The 22241-nt window shown below is 40.7% G+C and overlaps 1 protein-coding gene across 24 annotated transcripts in view; it reads left to right on the forward strand.

Annotated features, from left to right (window-relative positions):
- LOC100649948 overlaps positions 1-22241 on the forward strand; it is a 168294-nt gene that overhangs the window by 6187 nt on the left and 139866 nt on the right. For 23 of the 24 annotated variants that reach the window (XM_048413110.1, XM_048413119.1, XM_048413115.1 and 20 more), the window contains exons 1-2: positions 1524-1877; positions 14527-19427. In XM_048413110.1, the coding sequence (XP_048269067.1) occupies positions 14561-19427 (4867 nt within the window). In that variant the 5' untranslated portion in view covers positions 1524-1877; positions 14527-14560. Of the gene's footprint in view, positions 1-1523; positions 1878-14526; positions 19428-22241 lie in introns of those variants that run through there. The other variant, XM_048413111.1, reaches the window with a different exon arrangement.

Here is a 22241-nt window from a genome sequence, read left to right on the forward strand (position 1 = left end):
AACAAAGCGTCTATCGACGAACTTCGTATAACATTATTTTTTTCTTTTTACCTGTAGAATAAACTTTCGCGGTTTGGCCGTTTAAGTTCGGGACACCCTGTATATATGCAACATATAAAATTAACGAAAGTGTAACATTTTTTTCTAAGAGAACGGTCGAGTTGCGACCTGATTTCTTTGAGATCTTCGATCCTCGCTGTGCAACACGAAAATCTTCACCGACACGTGTACAAAGTGTACGATACGTTTGTGACAGCCAAGAGATTTCTTCGTATCCTTCGTACTGTACAGTGGCTGCGAAATGTATTAGCGCGTAGCCTTATCTTTAAACGAGACCGTTTTTCAAACGATTTTCATAACACCTGTCGTACTTTCGTACGAACGTTATTTAATTAATGACGGAATCTTGTAAAAATCGTGCAAAAACTCGTAGGAACGTTTCAACAAATGCCATTGACAACAGATTATCTTGTACGGCTGCACGTCGACACATTATGACCGAACATATTTCTCGACGAGGCGAAGCTCTTTGAATTCGTTGCGAGACATTTCAATAGATAAAATCACGAAGATTCCCGCGAAAATAGAGTTAATACCCAAACAAGTATCGCCAGCACTTTTCAAACTATCTCGATGAACTTGTGGCGTGACTCTATAGACGACATCAGAATCTGCGCGATTCGTATCGTTGGTCGAGTAACTAAATACATAAACAAACAAATATATACCGAGTATAACCTCGGAGAACAGAACGCTGTAAAAAACGTTTGAAACGATTCACGCGTGAATGCTACCGCTTAGCGCTGATACATGTAACACGTGGCTCGTTTAACGCCGCTCGAGGTTTGCGGCATAAAGTCGTGTCCAAAAGAAAAAAAATCCCAACGTTTCGCTAAGATCGCAGTTGGCAATATTCAAGCGAAATAACCTTAAACTGTATCTGTAGTAAGTGAAATAACGCGAACAACTATGCAGGCAATCCAGACGTGTAGTGAAAGCCTGAAAACTGTCCAAGTTGGTCATGTTGAGAGTCACTGAGTAGCTGATCGCTGATACGGCGATGCGTCATAAGTAAATACGCGCCTACCTGTAACTCGTTATCGGTGTTAACTGTGGTCCCCTGTGTCGAATAGAAGTGGCGTCGGTTGGCGATCAGTTGGTCGGACCACGAAACGAAGCGTGTCGGTCGTCGCGAGAGTTCTCCTCGCGTTCGCGGTTACTTCCAATCCATTCTCTTCTGTTCGTCATTCTCGACGAGCCGTTTCTTGCTCTTTCTCTCGCCTTCCACCCCCCACCTTTTCTGTTTCACTTGCTCTACGTGCATTACGCGAACGAGAGTCGCAGTCGGTCGCCAGTGTCGGCACAGAGGCATCGTTGACGCCGTGTCCCTTCTCTCTCTCTCTCCCTCTCTCTATCTATTCATCTCTTTCTCTCCTTTTTCTCTTCCTCCTTTTACGTTCTTTCCCTTCCTTTTCGCTCTCTTCTCTCGATTAATTCTTCCCTCTCTCCGTTTCTGTTCTCCTTCTTCCTAGCGATGCGCCGTGCATCTGACGGTACTCGCTCGCTTTCCATCCACATTCGCCGCATCTTACGCCTTTTTTCCATCCTGTTCGTTGGATCGTCGCGTTTCCCGTCACGGGTTATCTTCCCATCGAATTGTAATAAGTCGAACGATCCTGCGTAAGGTGGATTCGGTGATCTGTCAGTCGCACCGTGTTCCAGCAGTGAGTGTGATCTTTCTCTTTGGCGAAGATTTGTTCGAATCGTGGCGTTGAGGACTGCGATTATACGCGTAGCAGTGGAAATACCATACAGCGGTGGGAGTCGATGCTGTGAAAGAGATAAGCGCCACAGGTTTCAGGAAGGCTGAAAGTTTGGTAATTAACCTTTGACAGATTTATACAGTGCCGCGGATCGTAGAATGGCTTTGCAAGCCGATAGATGGCGCTTCAATGATCTTCGTTTCACGACAGCTTTTTACAATTAATGAACCCAGTCTGTTTCTATAATTATAAGATCGCAGATTCATAGAAATAATAATCGGACTTTTCAAATGATACGTTCGTGCAAAAAGTTGTCGAAGGACGAATAAAGTAGCAAGCGACGAGGTCGCGATCGCCGATAGCCAGCCTAGCGTTCAATCAACGATATCTCTGCGTTTGTAGGAGACTTAAAACTACAGAATTGCACAGGATGCACGTAATATGAAAAAACGCATAAAATTTGGAAAATAATAGCTCCTTCTATAATACGTAACAAGTAAATGAAGCTTCTAACGTTCTTGACTAGACATTCTCAGAAATATAAATTTGCATGGAAATCCGTGCATCTACCGATGAAGAGGACGCGCGTTTATCGCTACGATCACCGATGACTCGCCCTTGGTGCTCTCTCTTTAAAACGAGTCTTTTCACGTATGATACTTACACGTGTCTTTCTCCTGGATCTTCGCGCGCAACAACTTCGTAGCAAATGTAAAACATTTATAAAAGATTTTCACAAGCTTTGAAATATTTTCCCACTGTGTATTTCGGTAATTATATTTTTGAAAAATATCCAAACAGTCAAAATTGACATTTTTCGAGTTTCACGATAGAACAGCCTGTTGAAGGTTTTTCTAATGGGAACGTTGAAGAAGTGAGGCGTTCCACTGTTCGTGTAATCGTCGTTCAGAAACTTTCAATCTCTTCTCGTTGATGCTAGGCACGGCTGAGAGTACTCGATATTTATCGCGAGTGCTCCTCCTAACTGCCAACCGATAATTCCACGAATGGTTACGTGCGTACCTCGAACGTGAACGCCCAAGAGTATTTGCACGTTAATCCCTTCAACGTTCGTATGAACTTATTTTCTTAATGCCAGCAGTTGTTCGCGAAAAGAAACCGTAACGGATTTCCTTTATCCTTTAAGACGCTGTAGTAAACCCGATGCGTTTCGGAATATGTATGGGCTTGGCAACAAGTGATTGCGGATTTTATTTTATTATTAGGTGGTAATGATAAAATCCAAAATCACTTAGTTGCCAACCCAATAGAATTTGACAATTTTTCTTTCTACAAGTAATTGCGATAATAAAATATTCAGATTTGTTGATCGGTACGAACGTTGCTACGCGGTTTTGGTTTTGAAACTACAATTTTTGAAATTATTGACAAATCCTACGTCACGTTGCAAAATATAGTATGCGGAATATGTTTTCAAAATTTCAAGAGCATCGGATCGGCGATACGTGGCTCGGAATATTTCGCGGGTTAGAAAAATATATTTTCGAGAAAAACGTAAGAGAAGCTTTCGCATAACATTTTTCCATAATGAATCTTCCGCGTTTTCGTCGCTGTAGCTTCGTCAGGAGTGTGAAGTTTGATCATCGTTTGAAAAGCGATACTGTACAAAATTTTAGTGAAATTTTAAGAAAATGAAAAGAAACTGAAATTTGTACAATTAAAAAAAAACATTTTTTAGTTTTTCATATGTATTGTTTGATTTATGCCCAAACTTGTGGGAATAGCCAGCTGCAGCGTAAATGTCCCGTAACAATTTATCGATAAGATTGGCGATTTAAAAAAAGAACTGTGTCGCGACTAAAATCGTCTCTTAACGTCGCCTGCAATTCGTTTCGTAACGAGTATGCGTGGAATGTGCTCATCGACGTTCCTCATTTATGTAATCGTCGCAAGCGACGATTATTCGGCCAGGATGCGTCTTACACAGGGACATTTTGAAATGCAACAAACGTGGATAAATAATCGAATCTTCTGCTCTGTGTAACGTTGTTATTTCGTATTTTTCTCGTAATTTCGTAACGAAGCATTTTTGCGCCTACGTTTACGTGACATTTTTCTCTTATTCCGAATATAACGTGTCTTACGTTGATCCCACACTACCAATGGCAGTTAACAAAGCGAACAGGTCGCTTGGATTTATTTTTAGATTTCCTGGGAATTTTAAATATCCTGTTACTCTTACAACCCCTTCCAACCTTTTAGTTTTATTCATCTCATGCGGAATATGCTAATGTTCAGCGTCGTACGATCCGCCTGTTGATCCTCAAATGTTGGGTTGGCAACTAAGTGATTGCGGATTTTGTCATTAGGTAGTAATGATAAAATCCGCAATCACTTAGTTGCCAACCCGATACAACAGAGTCGTGGAAAGTACACGGCATAAATTTTTGCGTTTCGACGCTCGCTCGCTTGTCCAAAATATTGTCCTGAACGCGATTACGATCGCATGGGAATGGTATTTCATAAATGGGAATGGTTTCACGCTAAAGAACAGGAGAAAGATGGCTGATATTCTTTTTTTATTTTTTATAAATAATCTGCTTGATCGCTTTCCACTTCTTCGTGTTATAAATTTGAACGCACGTTCGCGTTTCCTGCGTAATTATCGTATGATTTTCCGGGTTGAATTCCTCGCGAGCGACGTTAGAAACAGCGAGCCGATTTATCAGGATACTTGCGCGCATACTAATGCCATATCTGATCCAGTTGATCTCTTTTCTCTATCCCTTCGCAACTTTAAACATTCCGCGTTTACGATGTTTAACGCTTAAACAATCATAGCGTAATATCCTCTTATACTTATTTATGCATTAGGTTGTCCGAAATGTTTCTTTCGTTTTATAAGGAAATAATACACGCACAACGTTTTTGTTTTATATTAATTTATTGAATTATGTACGAACGTAACAACAGAAATAGAACGAAATGAATCATAGCTAATTCAATAAAATAATATAAAACAGAAATTGTTGTTCATCTATTATCACCTTATGAAACGAAAGAAACTTTTCAGACAACCTAATATTTGTGTGCATATTGCGTAACACGTAAATGTAACATATAGCGAGCGCCTGATGTCGTTTCATTCTCACAATTATGGTTTTCGATTCTCACAGTACCCTTGACATTGTAAATCTTCCGATACTGCACAGAAGGAGCATAATATGTTCTGTAATCTTCGTTGTTAAAATAGCTAAAGGTATCGTTGACCATCAAGAACCTCAAGAATTCGCATGTTGTTTCATATACAACAACGTGTACGTAACATATGCGTGGTTACTGTAATTCCATAAATCGCATTAATCACGTAAATTCTCTTTTAAAAAATTCTTCCGAGCCTTTTCTCTGACAATGTTATCTTATAATTGTTACATTGCTTAAATAAACGAACGTTCTAGTATAATATAACATAATGTAATAAATAAGTTTACTATTTAATAACTTAACTGTGCTATCTTTATCCTTTTCTAGCATATTATAGAGCTGATGCTAAAAAGTAATGTTAAAACCCTTTGAGTGCTGACTACTCGCGGCCTATGTCGTCCGTACGGACGGCGCGCGTCTAGCGCTGACGATCGCGTGGACGGAATACTTTTTCGTTAGACTGAACTCTGTTGATTGACTATTCAAAGCGAAAATCGTAATAAGTTATAGTAATTCTTTTGCACGAGATTAAATGATTCAAGAGCGTTATTTTTTAGTTATTTTTAATTATTTATTATAAACATTGAAATTTACAGTTAACTAGAATTTGGGTAATAAACTAGAAAACAATAAACTAGAAAACTAAATTTAGTAAATATAACACAAGTTAATAATTTAGTTGTGTGTGAAAAATTTAGTGCTTGAGAAAACTAAAAAAACCAGATGTACAGTTTTCTTACAAGTGGTGACCATTTCAACAATAACGAGGCACTATTGGCATTTGTTTACTGCCGTAAGGAATGCATTTATATTTATTTCACACAAACGTAATAGTATTACTTCTGCGTAGGTGTTCGGAAAAATTGAAAAACCCATACATGCGTCCTTAGCCCATGCCGGGCACTTACAGAAAGCGCATATATATGTCCTTAGTCCACACCGATAGCTTTCGCCAGACACCTATATGCGCCCACAGCACTCAAAGGGTTAATAAGTGAACAAATAAATAAACTATCGGCGCCGTTTTGCGCAAGAAAATAAGTGGCTGTTTGTATTAGGTTGGCAACTAAGTGATTGGGGATTTTGTCATTAGGTGGTAATGATCACCTAGTTACCAACCCAATACATGGTACGAGGTTATAGAAAGATCGAAAATCGCTGTGATATTCCACCAACAATGGTTCGTGGTGAGCGCGCCACGGTCGTTGAAACGCGTGCATCCTGCAAACCGACGGTCGGCAATCGACAAAGAAGCTCGCTTCACCCTTCCGATACTATCTAACGACGATAATGGGATAACGAGAGTCAGGATAATTAACCGAGAACGGTGGTACTCGTTGAACCAATCGAGTCTGTCAATTATTATCCCGACAGCAGACGCTCATTTCAGACTTTCAGTTTATCTCATTCTCTGCCTCTCTTCTCTTTCGATTTTTCCCCAATTCCATGTAACTTTTCTCTGCTTTCGTTTCTCGTGTTCGTTCTACCTTGGATGGAGATTACAGTCGAATTTAGTTACGGTCAGCAAACTGTCCGTGTTAGGAAATTTATGGCCCGTAGAAAATTACTCTGTGTTTCTTCGGCAAGAGTTATGGTTGCTCTGTTAACGTTTCGTGGAACACACCGCTACTTCTCCATCGCGGCTCTTAATTCCTCCCCTTTTTTCCCCCTGGCAACCGAATTAACGTAGTTCTACCGAAACTTTTATCGATATTTAATAGCGCGTAATTTATCCACGAAAATTCTATTTTTATTGTTTCACGTTCGTTACGAAAGCCTTTGACAAATGCAATTTCGATTACTCCAATTGTTTCGTCAATTAAAAGATAATAAATTTGGAAGCTTAAGCCTTGCTACAGTCTTCGGTTCAATTTTCGGTTCAACAAGCGTTTAGGACTTTTACGGTGTTTGAGTCGAAAGCGACTGGAATATCCGAAATTCGTAAATAAGTAAATGCTCAAGGAAATGTAGAGGTACGTCGTGTTATAAATATCTTTTACGATATTTCTCGTCGCAAAAGTCCAATATGTTCAATGGCCGAATTAATCGCCCACTGCCGATTAATATAATTGCCGATTATGTAATAATTATTCTTAATGACATAATGTAAATTTATCCTTAATATTTATCGATAATACATCATACTTATAAACAATAACACGTATTGGTATAACAGTGCTATGTCAACATAAATTTATGCTGTTGCAAATACAACTTCATCCGGACTTAATTCCATTATTCTTCCACCCATAATTGTTTACACATCAAAATACAAATACTGGAAAACGTATAATAATGTCCTTTTACGTTTGAAATATTCTTCTCTTACAGTATGATATATTGTGTTTAAATTAAAACATATTTTCAATATATATATATATAAATTTTATATTAACCATTGATAATAAAATCATCCCTATAACTGAGATTATTATATGTAATACTCTTATATATATGTAAATGGCAGAACTATTAATATCAGAAAAATTGAAACAATAGAAGCCAGCCCGAAGATCATCAACAGTCCTGTTCTCATAGTTAAATCAAACTGTAACATTATTTACATTATTTATAATCATTATTTATAATATTTTCTGTTATTTTATATGTCATACAAGTTTTATAGCTAAGTACCTTAGAAAATGTTATAATACTCTTATACATGTAAATAGCAGAACGATGATTATCAGAAAAATTGAAACAATAGAAGCTAGTCCAAAGATCATGAACAGTCCTGTTGTCATAGTTAAATCAAACTGTAACATTATTTACATTATTTATAATCATTATTTATAATATTTCCTGTTATTTTATATGTCATACAAGTTTTATAGCTAAGTACCTTAGAAAATGTTGTAATACTCTTATACATGTAAATAGCAGAACTATGATTATCAGAAAAATTGAAACAATAGAAGCCAGTCCAAAGATCATGAACAGCCCTGTTCTCATAGTTAAATCAAACTGTAACATTATTTACATTATTTATAATATTTTCTGTTATTTTATATGTCATACAAGTTTTAGAGCTAAGTAGCTTAGGAAATGTTGATAAGACCTATTTCTAATGTAAATAAAGTTGTCATACCTAGTCCCATCAATATTATTTTAACCTCTAAAAAGACTGATACAAAAGCAGCTTAGATATGACGTAGGAAGTGCCTGTAAATAATAATTTTTTAGTACTGAAAGTTAAATTGCATGAAAGACATCCAATTAACAAGGTCTTAGTATGTCTAAGAACCTTACCAATTTAGTTAGCCATATTATAATTGAAAGGTGGAGCGCGTCTAGCTCTTTCAGATATAAATATAGCGCAAAAAGAAATGATGAAGCATATGCTAATAAAATTATGGATTATTTACTAGACAATATATGTGAAATAGTTGCCAACCTCAATAATTGCAATATTTACGCACATAGCTATAATCCATATATACCAATGAAATTATCATAAGTTCTCTGGCCTTAACAGGAAATTTCAAAAAAGATTATATAACTTTGCTCGACTCGTAGAGGAATCATAGTTCTTGAAAATCCGGTTATTCTCCGATTTTACGTTATAATTCGTTGTAAAATCGACAAACAATTTTATCAAACGATAGCCCCAATTAAAAGAAGCAACTTTCGTCCGATAGCGTGTTTCCTATCTCTTACAATTAGTATCGGAAAATAACTGGATTTTCAGGGGTCAATCTTATCCCTTGGTAGTAGTTATATATCCTCCGTATATCCCCAAAGTATCATAATTCTTCGAATTCGCGCGTCTTCCCTTGACAGCGTTATTTTATGTTATTTACCTTCCCATTCGTCTTTATTATTTCTCACGATTTCGAAATATTGGCTTGGCAACTAAGTGATTGCAGATATTGTCAATTCAATACCACTTAATGAGAAAATCCGCAATCACTTAATTGTCAACCCTGTAGTATCTCACTTTGACCATTGATTTCCATCGCTAAATTGTGTTCTAATTACTTGGGCAGAAAAAAGGCGTTGTATTTTTATCGCATTTGACCAGAGACAATAGGATTTTAATATAACAGCCAAGGGAACAGAAACATTCATATTACACAGTCATATTACAGGAACAGAAACAGCAATACAGGCGCAAGAATGTTCTTTAGGAATGATAAACCTGTGGAGGAAGAATGAACTCATTGACGACGAGAAAGAGCGGAATTTCGCAGCAGCGTTAAGCATAAGGACCTCTCTATCCAAGCGAACACTTTCAAATTTACATCGATGTTCGATGATGGTTTTCTTCGTTTGTTTATTGGAACAGCTCGAAACCGACCCGATTACGTCAACCTTCGATACAAAACGTTTATGTAATCGGTGGCGACAGAGTGTATTTTTGTAATCGACTGCTTCGTAATGCAACACCAACGTATTAATTTCAATAAAGAACACGTATTGCGTTTCCTTGAAGCGTACCGTTCCTTCAGGCTGCCGCCAGTATCTTTCTCTTTAGTTATCTTTCGTTGTTCCAGTTTCGGGAACGATCGTGGAAAAAGCGGAAGCGAGGTCTAAAACCAGCCAATTTGCATCCTTCTGCTCTCAAGAAGTTTCGTCTAACGCGCACGGTATATTCGCGTACAAAAATTTTCTAAGTGTTCGAATATGTTCGCCAGCCGCTGTACGTACAGTAGCCGGCATTAATGTTCCAGCACTCTACTCGGCTAAACTTTACTTTACGGATTATCGTTCTTTTCTTCGCGATCTTGTAGTTCTCTACGTGTTTCGACCGAGAGAAACAACGAGTTTGAATTGTTAGAGGTCATCGAATTCGCTTTTTCTTTGACGGTTACAACGGAGCGCAAAAGAAAATACACGGTGACTGTTAAGAAACTGAAGATCAGCTTGATATCTCAGAGAATGTAAGGCATCGAAAAGTCAAAATCTATTCGTTCGATCAAGCTCCTTAGACGCGATGTATTTTATCTGGTAAATAATAAGCTTAGCTGGTTAACGAATCAGCTGGTGGTTTTTATCGACTCACCTTATACATGTACGTAAACGTGGCGCATGACCCAGCTGTTCTTAGATTCGTAAAAACGTTTGCCGGGACTGGAAAGAGAGAAAAAGGGAGAAAGAGAGAGAGAGAAAGAGAGATGGCGGACGAAAGGAAAGGTAACGGGACCGCGAAAAACGCGCTAAAAAATAACTAAAGAGTCTCGCTTCGGGCTCTTTGCGGGTTGCCGAGGGAATCGGTTACGGTCGTTGCTCTTCGCTACTGTACGACGTTGCTTCTTCCGTTGCAGCCGCCAATCCGATCACCGCTCTGTCGCTTGACTCACCAGTTAAAACTCTGTTTATCGCGATTATCCGAAGAAACGTCGCGGCCCTCTGTTGCACCCGAACAAATCTTCGCTTCTGAGAACTTGGCTCGCTACAGTCCTATAGTCCTCGTATAGTCCGAATCGAGCGAACACGTATACAGCGCAACCGCTGCAAATCTTCAGATAAACGCGTGGCTGGTCTCACACATATCTAGTTTCCCTAAAACTACGAAAGTTTCGTAATTTTTGCAACAACCCTGGCCGGTAGGTGGCAGCAACGTCGTCGTTGAGATATTCGTTGGCTATCGCGGCAGTAACCACCACGTAAGTGGCAGTTGTGTGGGAGAAAAGTAACTGGTAAATGGAAACAATGTTGTTTATCCCGAAGTTATAAAACATATAAGCCGTTATTAATTCCAAGTTTTACCAAGCGAAATTGGCTTGCTTCGTCTGCTGGAAAATCACTTTCTACACGAAGAGTATAGAGGCAACTACAAACGTCGGGAGAGTCGTTCGGAAACCGCAGGCAAAGAACAAGTTCGTTTTTACTTATTTCTTGGCTTTTACGGGAAATTATCTGCCAGAGTCAAGAGATTAGTATCATGCTTATTATTGTCGATTGCAGAAAACATTCCAGTAATCTGAGATATCGTAAATTCTAATGAAACTTTGATCATTTTTGTCGTGTGATTCAAGAAATCTGTAATTCGATATATCTATTGGATTGGCAACTAAGTGATTGCGGGTTTTGTCAATAAGTGGTATCGATAACATCAGCAATCATTTAGTTGCCAACTCAATACTAACGAATTTTTACGAGATATCCGTGACGTTAATTTTTCCTTTATTATTGTCATTAACCCTTTGCACTCCTATGTCTCAGGGGCACCTTTGTCGAGTCCCATTTTTTTTGTGAAACATGCGAAAGAAAAGCAGGATTGGATCCTGGAAATTGTTTCAAGATATGTCCTACACTTAAAAATTACAAACTACAACAATAGTGTGAATAAAACTGGTATTTAGGTGAATTTCTTTCTTCCTTTATTTATTTAAATTGTCTTATTTTTTAGTTCAAGTAAACTTCAAATAAAACGCTTAAAAGCGTTGAGAGCTGCTGGTAACGAAATTGAGATAAAATTCCGAATGCAAAGGGTTAAAGATGCAATGTCCAGCGATATTTCTGCATATTACTTATCGCATTTTGCACTCGCTGCATCTACGATAGCATAAACAAGGTTTTCGTAATATTCCTGAAAACGTGAAGACACCAAGGGGCGACAGAATTTATTACGCAAGCAAATAATATAATATAATAATATAAAATAAAATAATATAATATAATATAATAATAATTCACAGATGGAAAAATGCACAGAATCTATACAACATGGCGAAATATTTACCCTGTTCACGATACTCGTAGAATACTCGTAATATTCGTAGAGCGAAAAAATCCTTATTTTCGTTTAATTTCCTTAGTTGCGCGCCGCAAAATAATTTCGGTATTTCCACAACCTATTAGCTTGGCAACTAAGTGATTGCGAATTTTGTCATTAGGTGGTATTGAAAAAATCCGCAATCACTTAGTTGCCAAGCCAATAACGTAACGTAAATAAATGTTGCGGCTAGTTATCAACACGTACGCGATCGGCTGAAATTGCGAGTATTCTCGTGGCGGCTGCACATGCTCCTAGAAACAATGAATTTTTCTAAACAAAGAAAAATCAATTATTTTCATTTAGTTCGTATTTAATGAAATTTCCAACATTATTTTATTTCGATTATTACGAAATTAGGCTGTCGTATATCTGTCGACTCGGTTGTACCGACAGTGTGAAGCTGACACTCTCAAGATACGTCGACTACGAATTCCAATTAATTCTACGATGTATGTTAGCCCAAAGAACGTAATACGCACGTAATTAGTTAGCGAGCGGAGAGATCGAATTTGCCACGAGACGCAATGAAATTCTTTCGTGTCAGAGACGAAGCACGAGTCACGTAATATGCTAGTCGAGATAAATGTACGGCTGAGTTAGATCGGTTTCTCGTAATCAAGGTAACACGATACCATGTGCCAACCGCGACCGATATTATCCTGGCGCCTGCATAGCGTCTCGCTAAACTCGCCACCAGCCTCTATCCTTTCCCTTCGGCCTCGAAACCGTTTGCTCTACGGTTCGTTAGCGCGAACGCGGAAACTCTGTACAGTACATACCGTTTCCTCTGCACGTTGACTGCTATGTCACCCATATTCGGGTGACAGCAAAGTTTCTGACGGGACCGCGTCATCCGTATTCGGGTGACGCTTATTTGACTACTTGCGAAGGATCGTCGTAGATATTTGAAAAGATATTCCACAAGAAGTAATAAAACTATTGAATTGTTATAAAAGTAATACGAAAATGGTTTATTAAGAAAATTATTTAGAGTGTAAAAGTTTGAAGCATTCTATACAAAGCTGAGTTTGGTCGGGACAATTTGGACAATAAGTTGTTGTTTTCTTTAAATTCTCCCGTGTCTTTGATCGGTCCGTTCGACGTCTTTTATGTGCATAACATAGTTTGCATGCGCGTCTAATGCTTCTCCCGGAATCATTTTTCCGAACGGCGATATTATGCTGACTTCGTGGAAGACAAGGATTTTTTGTATTTTCAGACAACCCTAATAATTTTGCAGCGAATAATTCTCTAAATCTTCTAATATTTACATCCTTCCTTATTGCAATTTTCTGATACAAGTAAATTTATTATTTCGTCATGAACGAACAGCTCGAACACATCGTATGGATTAACATCGCCAGGTAATTGCCTAATGAGACCGTCTGTCTCGGAAAAAAATGACTTCTGCCGACCACTAAATTCATTCCATTCACCAAACTGAATTGCATTTTCCTCGGTATCATCAGTTCTTCTTTGTTCCTCAATGACCAATTCTTGTAAAATCTCGTCGACAGTATCTTCATTGCATTCAGTGTCACTACGATTGCATTTATCAATATCCAAATAAGAATCAGACGATGTAATTCTATTTATATTTATATTTCTAGGAAATCTGATTTTTTCCTCATTGCTATTATCCGAATTTTTGTAAACCTCGTAAAAGTTTTCTTTTTCGCTGCTATTTGACTCACTAAGAAATAAGTTTTCCATTTTTCGTTTCGACATTGTAACGAATTAGGGCATAGATTTTAAGTTATCTGAAATATCGGTGACAGTCTAGCAGAATACGCTTGGTACAGCGGCACTCGTAGCCTGAAGGAGATTTCGTTGAAAACACGCGTGGCAGTCAACGTGTTAACGTGACGTCGCGTCGTGTCGATGTACGGTACTCTTTTTTTCTTACGAAATTTTACAATTCGCTAATAAGTAGCATGCACGTGACAACAATTATCATGTCTCGGATTGCAGCAATTCCTCGCTACTCGTTGCTTTTCAATGTCTCTATCTGTTATAAACATAACGTTAGCTCTGTTTATTGTTGAGGTTGAAATTGACTGATTGAAGAACGAGTGAATGAATTTGTAATAGAAAAGTATATTGAAATAATTAAAGGTATAAATATAATGTATAAGTGTATGCTGATTCAGATCCTTACTCTCGTAGTGTTACTAGACAATGCAATGATAGGGAACACGTTCATATAATTATAGCAAGAGGACATTGCCAAAAAAGTTAAGCTTATAGTTTTGGCTAGAGGCTACAGGGAACATAAATAGAAATCTGTTTATTAGTTCCTTTGTTCCTAGACCTTGCAGCCTGAAACATAATGTATACTCAAGGATATAATAATATGCACCTTTCCTTATTTAGAATATTTCTGCGTAATAGCGGTCTCCAGATCACGGATGTACATGATGTAGAGTTTTTCTTGAAGTAGTTACTTCAACACTTGTGAAGTAGCAGGACTCGTTAAGCGTGTCGTTGTCGAACTATTACGTTGCTCGTTTGTCAGACCGCTGCGTTGTTGAAGTATGACGAACAATTTGGTCAGCAAATCAAGCTAAATGCCTACAGTATATAATATATATATTATAATAATATTAATTATAATCATTATATTGGTACTATTAATTTTATTTACTCTATTATTAATTTATTAGTTTATAAATTTTATAAATAATTTTCTAATATAGTTTAAAATATTCAAATGTTATATGGTGATGCTTGTGCGACTTATTCCTGTTTGTTCGATAAATATAAACAGCTAGTAAGCAACTATGGCGCATTATAACTATTCCTGTTGTAATCTGAACGTTTCAGCGAAATTTAGCTAATGCACAGAAAGATTCGACGAACGCTTGATTTCAATTCTAGGCGGTGGCAAGCTACGCTTCCTGGGTACGGGAGGATGGAGGCGGCGGAGGAAATCGTCGATGAGAATCCCTGGAATACGGACGCGCGAACCGATCACGATTCCACGCAGCAAACTGCCAAGAGCGAAGATCAAGAGGAGCAAGAGAAAGTTCTGTCGATAGACAAAGTTACAGTAGAAAAGATCGTCTTAGAATCTGCTGGTTCTCGCGAGGTTCTTTTAACGAAGAATGAAACTTCGTCGAAAAGAAAACTGTCGATAAAATCCGAACCTGGTAAGCCAGCGTTCACGCGATCAAAAACCAACGAATCGGCGGATTCTAGTAAATTTCGTGCTTCTCTTCGGGAAGATATTCTTGCGCCTAACAGTACCGATATCTGTAACGATGCTCCGTCAAAAGAAAACACGGAATCGACGATTATAGAAAAGAGAATTGAGCCTGTTAAATTAAGCAAGAATCCATCTATAGGCAGCATAGCGGTTTCACTGAAAAATCCTACCCCGAGCAAGATTTCGAGAAAAGATTGGCCGAAAGACGAACTTGTTGGCGACAGATCGGAAAATAAAAGGAAGAACGAGCCTAGCGGGAAAATCGAAGAGAAAGAAGAACGGGATAAAGATACGAAGGAAGACAAGAACAACGAGATAGAAGAAATCGACGCGAAAAATCGGTTAGAGAAGAGCCAAACAAACATCGAAGTATTGCAACAGAATCTGAACACGAAAATCGACGCGAACACTGCTCAGAAATATAAAAAGAAACTACTAGAATCGCGAGAAAACCGGGTTCTCAAGTTATCCGACGCGGAACCTAGCGAGAAGTTGGCCAGTAAAATCACGTTCGACGAGGAATTTCTGCAGAAGCATAATCTCGACAAGAGGTTGAAGATCGAGGAGTACGGTTTGCTGGACGTGAATCGCGAATCTGTTTCCACTGTAGAAGAAGAGTCAGACTCGAGGAAGAGGCCTATCTACAGCGAGAAGGTGCTGGAAGTGGAGAAGAGGTGGTCCGGGGAGTTCCTGAAGAACCAATTGGATCGTCACTCCTCGGAATCGTCCAAGTCCTCTTACGTCGAGGAGTTGGGCAGTGTTTCCTCCAGGGAGAGCGACGACTACGATCCTCAGACGCCGCTCTTCGACCAGAGAAAACGCAGGCCAGAGTTTGAACGATCGATCGATCTTCCTGGCAACAGAACTTGCGAGGAAATTCTCGCTGACAGCACGCTCAGTACCGTCGACTCGGATTCCTGTCTCGAGGACAGGATCAAGTCTTTGGACGAGGACATCAGAGAAAAGGAGTACGAGAGAATCGAGGATGATTCTGACAATGTGGAAGTTGATCGGCGAAAAGAGATAGAGTTGGAAGCTTCTAATCTGTGGAACGAGTCCGTGTATTTATTGTCGAAGGAATTCTGGAATCCTAGGAACGAGACAGCCAAGAGTTTCACAGAACAACCGAAGCTCGAAAGCGAGAAAATTTCGAGTTCCACGAACACAGACAGCGTTGATTTTGCGTTAGTTAGAGAGAGTTGTAAAACAGACGGCTACGCGAATCTGATAAGAGAGTTCACCATGGAGGCGGGCACTTCCTCTCGCACGAAGAAAGAGGAGAAACAAAAGAAGAAACTGGGCCTTCGTCGTCTGCTGCCTGGTTTCTTCTCTCCGAAGGATTCTCGAAAAGACTACAAGAAGAAGGAGTCTAAAGAGAGAAAGAGGCCCGACGACAGACACTTTGCTCGTTACCAGCAAAATGGGAACTACACCAGGTCTCCTGACACGATGAATCTGAACGAAGATATAAAGAGGAACGTGAAGTTGGACAACAGCCTGAACGGATCGATAATCGAGGAGAGGCTGGACGAAATTAAACGCGAGCTCTTTCCGGATCAAGGACCCATAACGAGCACCCCGGATCACCTAGCCAGAGATGAGGATCACGAAGGTCTGTTACGCGATCGAAGCGGAGCTCCGAGATCTTATACGACTGATTCCAGTCTAAGCTCTATCGCGCCGGACGAAAGGTGGAACGAGCGGAACGCGCAGCTGGGAATCTCGCCCGATATCAGGAAATTCGAGCAGAGGCAGAAGCGTGAGGAATTTAGCCAGAGATACGGCCAGCGATACGCCCAGCTGGAACGAAAACACAGTCTGCAGGAGCCGAATCACGCGAGTAGACCGCCTTACTTCTTTCAGAGGAATCACGCACCTTCTGGAAGGATCTCTGCTCCACCTAGCGAGAGGTACTTAGTTAGGCCCAGGGCCATTCATCCGATGGATCGACCGTTACCCGCGATACCTCACTCAAGGACCGAATTGGCCAACTACGAGAACTATTTGGAGGAGCAAGAGGAAAGGCAAGAGCAAATAGCCAGATTTGGAAAGAACGCGTACGATAAGCCGTCGGAATATCTGAACGAACCTGGATTGTATGAAAATGACAATCCTCCTGGTCTGATTTTGAAGTCTGTGTCTGCACAGGTGAAGATCACTAGGCAGCCGATAGTAAATCAGAATCACAGAGCCCCTTTGGTAGGTAGATCCCCCAAGTACCTTTCCTCAGGGTCCAGTCAGAAATCTGGAGATTACGGGGATTCGAGTTGCACACCCAATTCCAGCCAGAAAAGCGAATTCTCGCCATCCAGTTCGAAGAGCGGCGAATATTATTTACATTCGCCTCGAAATAGTGGGTCTCCCAATGGACGCGAGTTCGACGAGGAAGATTCTAGGCGAGAAGGGATCTACGAAAATGAGAAATCGCCCTCCAGATCGTCGACTAGATGCATGGATGAGAGGATTTATGACGAGACTCCTGCTTCGCCTTCTCCTTGCCAAGAAAATTCGGCCAATGCTAAGCAACTCGACCGTTCGATCGAAGACTCTTTGGACAAGAGAGTTTCCCCGTCTCAGAGAACTCGTTCGAGGGGAGAAAGATCTGTTTCGCCGAGAGAAAATCTTGTGAATGAAAAACGCGAGGATGAAAGGCAAGCTGGAGAAGCGAATAATCGCGAGGAATCGAATCGTGGTCCGACTTCTCCTAGCGGAAGCCAAGGCAAACCGATTTCTCCCTTTGGATCGCGACAACGTCTACCAGCTTCCAGGAGAGCTCAGCCCAACGAGCAGATTCTGATAGCTTCTCCGAAAAGAGAAACCACCTGCGAGACGAGAATACCACGTCCTTCGAACGACTCCAGACGCTGCGCTATAGAATCACCTGTTCACATGACGAACACACCTCGTAAACTTGTTAACGTTAATTCCGTGGATCAACGTAACCAAGATTCCAGCCCAAATAAGGATGCTACTATGACTAAAGGCACTGCAGGGGCCAATGGAAACTTTAATACAGAAATACCGAGACCAGAGCCCATTTACGGATACAAAAGTCAGAGAAACGCGGTTGTTAGCTCTCCAAGAATTCATTCACCGGAAAACATAAACCATAGATCGGATAATGTAAATAGGAACGACGGTGATGACAGAGTGGCTTGGGTTCAAGCACACACGTCTTCTCCACAAGCAAGTCCACAGCAGCCAAGCGAAGCTCGTACGAGTCCGCTGAAAGAAGTTCAACCAAACACGCAGAAGTCTGTCCATTTGACCGAGTCAGGATCCAAAGAAAATCATCATCATCGAGAGCAGACTCATTATTCGCAAAATGCTGTTGCTTCTCGTCAGGCGGAAATTCAATTAGCACGAAATGCTAATAGAGTTGGCGTAGAAGAGCAAAGTATTTCACAGCAGCAAGAGTCTCGGCCAGAAACGATGTACGTTCAGAAAATCTGCGAACCAATGTATGGACAACGGGGAACATTGAGCATTAATAGCGGACCTTTGTCACCTTCGAAACAAAAGACCAGACAGCATTTAGAAGCATTCTACTGGCAGCAGAAGGCGTTGGAAGCACACAGAAAGTCGCTGGCCTCTCCTGTGAGCGCCAGCTCCAGACAGATGGCTCGAAAAATTGATTTACCCGAGGTCAGGGAAGCGGTGTACTGGCAGCAGCTCAAGAAGCTGGATGAGGAACAACAACGACGTATTTACGAGCAGAATCTGATAGAGGAATCCTCTTATTGCAAGAAGAATCCCGTCAGAACGTCGACACCTAGACAAACTGCGATTCGAAGTCCCACGAGTGTTGCCGTGCCTGTTGCTCACGGTAACCCAGCTTCGTGGTCCGCTGGTAATCTTCGATGTTCTAAATCGAATCCTATAGGAAAACCGCCTCTAATGCAAAGTCAGAAGGGCCAGAATCAGCCTGTTTTGATCGTCAGACCTCAACAGGCCATTCGCGATCGTCGCGATTTGGTTCCATCCAAACCTCTGGAGCCCGCTAGACAAGAAGCGCAAAGAAGCAAAAGTGCTTCTCCACATTTTCACAGAGGAGAGGGGCAAATGGTTCCGAGGAAACTCGAAGTTTCTTCGATCTACGAGCAGGAGGCGAATGACGTCGACGGAAAGACAGTCGCGCCTCCGCCGATTTTCAAGAGGGGAAGCTTGATCGGCGGAGAATCTGTGGAGTATGGAACCGCCGGTGGCGCGAAAAGGGTCAGTTTCTCCAACCAGTCGGCCGTTGGTCAGGATTTGGCTAGTGGAAGCTGGCCAACGAAACATGGCACTGCCCCGGAACCACCGACTAGGAGACACAGGAGCGAAGACAGTGTTTCCGATTCCGATTCCGTGTTCCTGCATCAGGAACGTAGGGATGTGAATTGCCTGGATGGTACGGAGTATGACGCTGACAGACCTCTGCCGCCTTTGCCCAAAGATGTTGCATGTGGCGCGAAAAGCGTATCTACAGCTGGACCAGGACCCGCACGGAGTGTCGCCTATAGCGAAGTTCGTTGGAACAGTGGGAACGACCCTAGGAGGGCTGTTAGTCCGCAACGAGTACTTCAGCAAAAGGGTGAGTGCCGTTTTAGTCGATTTCTTTTTCGTTAAATCATTTTCACCAACTAGTGGATTATGGTTACGTTCTTTGTCTTATTAACACTTTACCGACCGCTAGCGGTTCAACAGCATACGCACGTCAGGCGCAGATTCTTCCTGGCGCCGGCTCTGTTTCGGTTTAGACTCTCCAATGCCATTCTTTTCGTTCATCGCGAACGGTAAGTTTATCAAATTGGTATAAAACTGTGGGAGCTTACAAAGCAACGCAACTGACGTAACTGAGCAAGGTACCTTAATACTAAATAACAAAATACTGCTCAAATAATGAGAAAGATTGTCGACGACAAAAAGCCGATTAATAGGCTCCCAATCGGTAAGCGTTGGCGACAAAAAACCGATTAATCGGCTATCGGTCGGCGAAGTGTTAACATTCACCAGGAAAGAAAGAACAATTTCGAAAGGCGGATGTGACGGATTATTCGACTGATCGTCAATTTCCTAGCGTTCTTTTCTTTTCTCTTTTTTTACGACGTTTTCGTGTCAAAGCAACCGCGTTTCGGCCGCATTGTGCTTTTATCCGGACAAGGTGCAAACCGCGTGGCACGGCGTATGACCGTGCATTTCAATGAGCCTCTTAAGGCAAACCGGGCGAAGCATCGCGTAGAAGCACGTTCTCGTTCGCGGCAGACAAATCTCGCTCTTACGCTTTAAGCTTCTTGCGAGTCCGTGGTGTTACCGTTTCGCGTATACGTATTCTCACCTATACATATTCACACATCCGTTTCTTCAAATACGATTTCCAGACACATCAAAGGTTTTGTAATTGTTCATAGAGCTGTTCAGCTTTTATTCTCATCTCTTGCGCGATAATCTCTTGGCTACACTCAAAACTCTATAATCTGTGAAATCTTCCTGCTGTTACCTTTATTCCTAATAAAAATGTTTTTTTAAAAAAGTTACATTGGTTAATTACATATATATACATATATATATATGTACGTAGAATTTTGATAAAAAATTTCAAGTGCTAGAACGTAGAAATTTGTGTACCTTGAAATGTTTGAAACGGAAGGTAGTTGGTAATATTCTGCAAAAATGAATTGGTTTTTCGAAACACGTGTTATTGGCAGGCCATCTGCGTGGTTTATTTGATTTTTGTAAATCCAGTTTTCACACTGCGATACCTCCGAACGTAATGCCCGGGCCTGTTATCGTAGCGTCGCTCCGTGTTATCGTAGCGATGTTTTACACTGTCATTTGCAATTTTTGCTTTCACGAAACATTTCCATTGCGAAAATATAGCACGTCGACCGATACGTTTTTCCTTTTATTCTAGTTTCATTCTATATATATCGCAATCGTTTTACATAAACATTTTACGTTTAGTTAGTTTTCTAGGTCTATAGCTTTATTTGAATAGCAAAGAGTGACGCGAACAGGCAAACCTGAATACGATAAAAAGAAAACCGAACAAACAACGAATCGAGCGACACCGTGGCTTTCGTGCGAACGAAACAATTCGTTGTTACGTTTCTCGTCTCAAATGAAATCGCCAGCGGCGGACAAATTGGGATGCACAAAATGTATCACAGCGCTGGATATCGCGAGAATCGGTGAATAAACTCTTCTATGAGCAATGTATCGACGATCGGTATCGATCGACCGTGCGAAGGAGATGCAAAAACCGAAAATGTTTCCATTACGCATATTTCGGACAAATATCATAGCTATTGGATTGGCAACACACACTGTGAAATTGGTAGAGGAAGTCCTTACATTGGTGGTAAGCTGATGTTGATTTCCTGGACCAGAACTGCAGTTCGTATTTTTGGTGGAGCTTTGTTGAAGAACGTTGCCAGCGATTGTGGCAATTTCTAAGAATTCACAGTAGCAGCTCTTTCATACTGTACGATAGAATCGAAATTGCTGTAGACACAGCCAGTAACCATGTTTTCGAACGTAGAGAAAGCGTTTAAATTTAAAGAGTGGGGCATCAGACTGGAGTTGTAAGATCGTCGTCGCCAATATGCTCATACGCATATGTATTATAACGCGTGAAGGATAGAACATTGGTGCAAACGTATTTACATGTAATGTCACAGTTACTCGTCGTATCGAAGTTCCTGTCGTCTCTGTATTTACATCGGATTGGCAACTAAGTGATTGCGGATTTTGTCAATAGATGGTAATGACGATATCCGCAACCACTTAGTTGCCAACCCAATACATTAGCCGGATTTTTATGCGCGCATAATAAACTTGAAAGCGTAGGATGCAACATTTTTCCACCAAATATCTACTCTTTTAATTATATTCCAAAAGATACGAAGTCGTATTGTGGGTATTACATTTTCTACGTCTATCGATGTGTGCAGACTGCTAGGAGTTTGTAGAGTCGTGTCTGCCGGTTGCAAACTATTCCATAACAGCCGCATCTCCGGAGCTGTTGCAAAGATTTAACGGTACAGAGGCGAAACCGCGACAACTTTGCAGCTGTGCGTTCGTAACTACAACCACATGACCACGCGATTCCAGACTAACTACTTTGTCGCGCGAAGAATGGAAATCTTTTAATTGCCTATACACTCGGTCATATCGCGAATTCATTACGGAGCTTAAATCGAAGCTTGCAATTAACGACGAGTAATTTAACCGACGCGTCGATTCGTTCGGGAAACGAGGTGTACCGCGTAATTCCAATGTCTCTCGCCGATTATCTATTGTTTCCGCTAGCTTTACGTCCTCGTCTTTCCCTCCTTTTAGTCTGCTTCTTGTTCGCCAATCTTTCGTCGTAATTCCAATAAGAGGAAATGCGGCGCGTGAAAGCGAA

Source organism: Bombus terrestris, chromosome 16 (genome assembly GCF_910591885.1).
Source record: "Bombus terrestris chromosome 16, iyBomTerr1.2, whole genome shotgun sequence".
Taxonomy (NCBI): domain Eukaryota; kingdom Metazoa; phylum Arthropoda; class Insecta; order Hymenoptera; family Apidae; genus Bombus; species Bombus terrestris.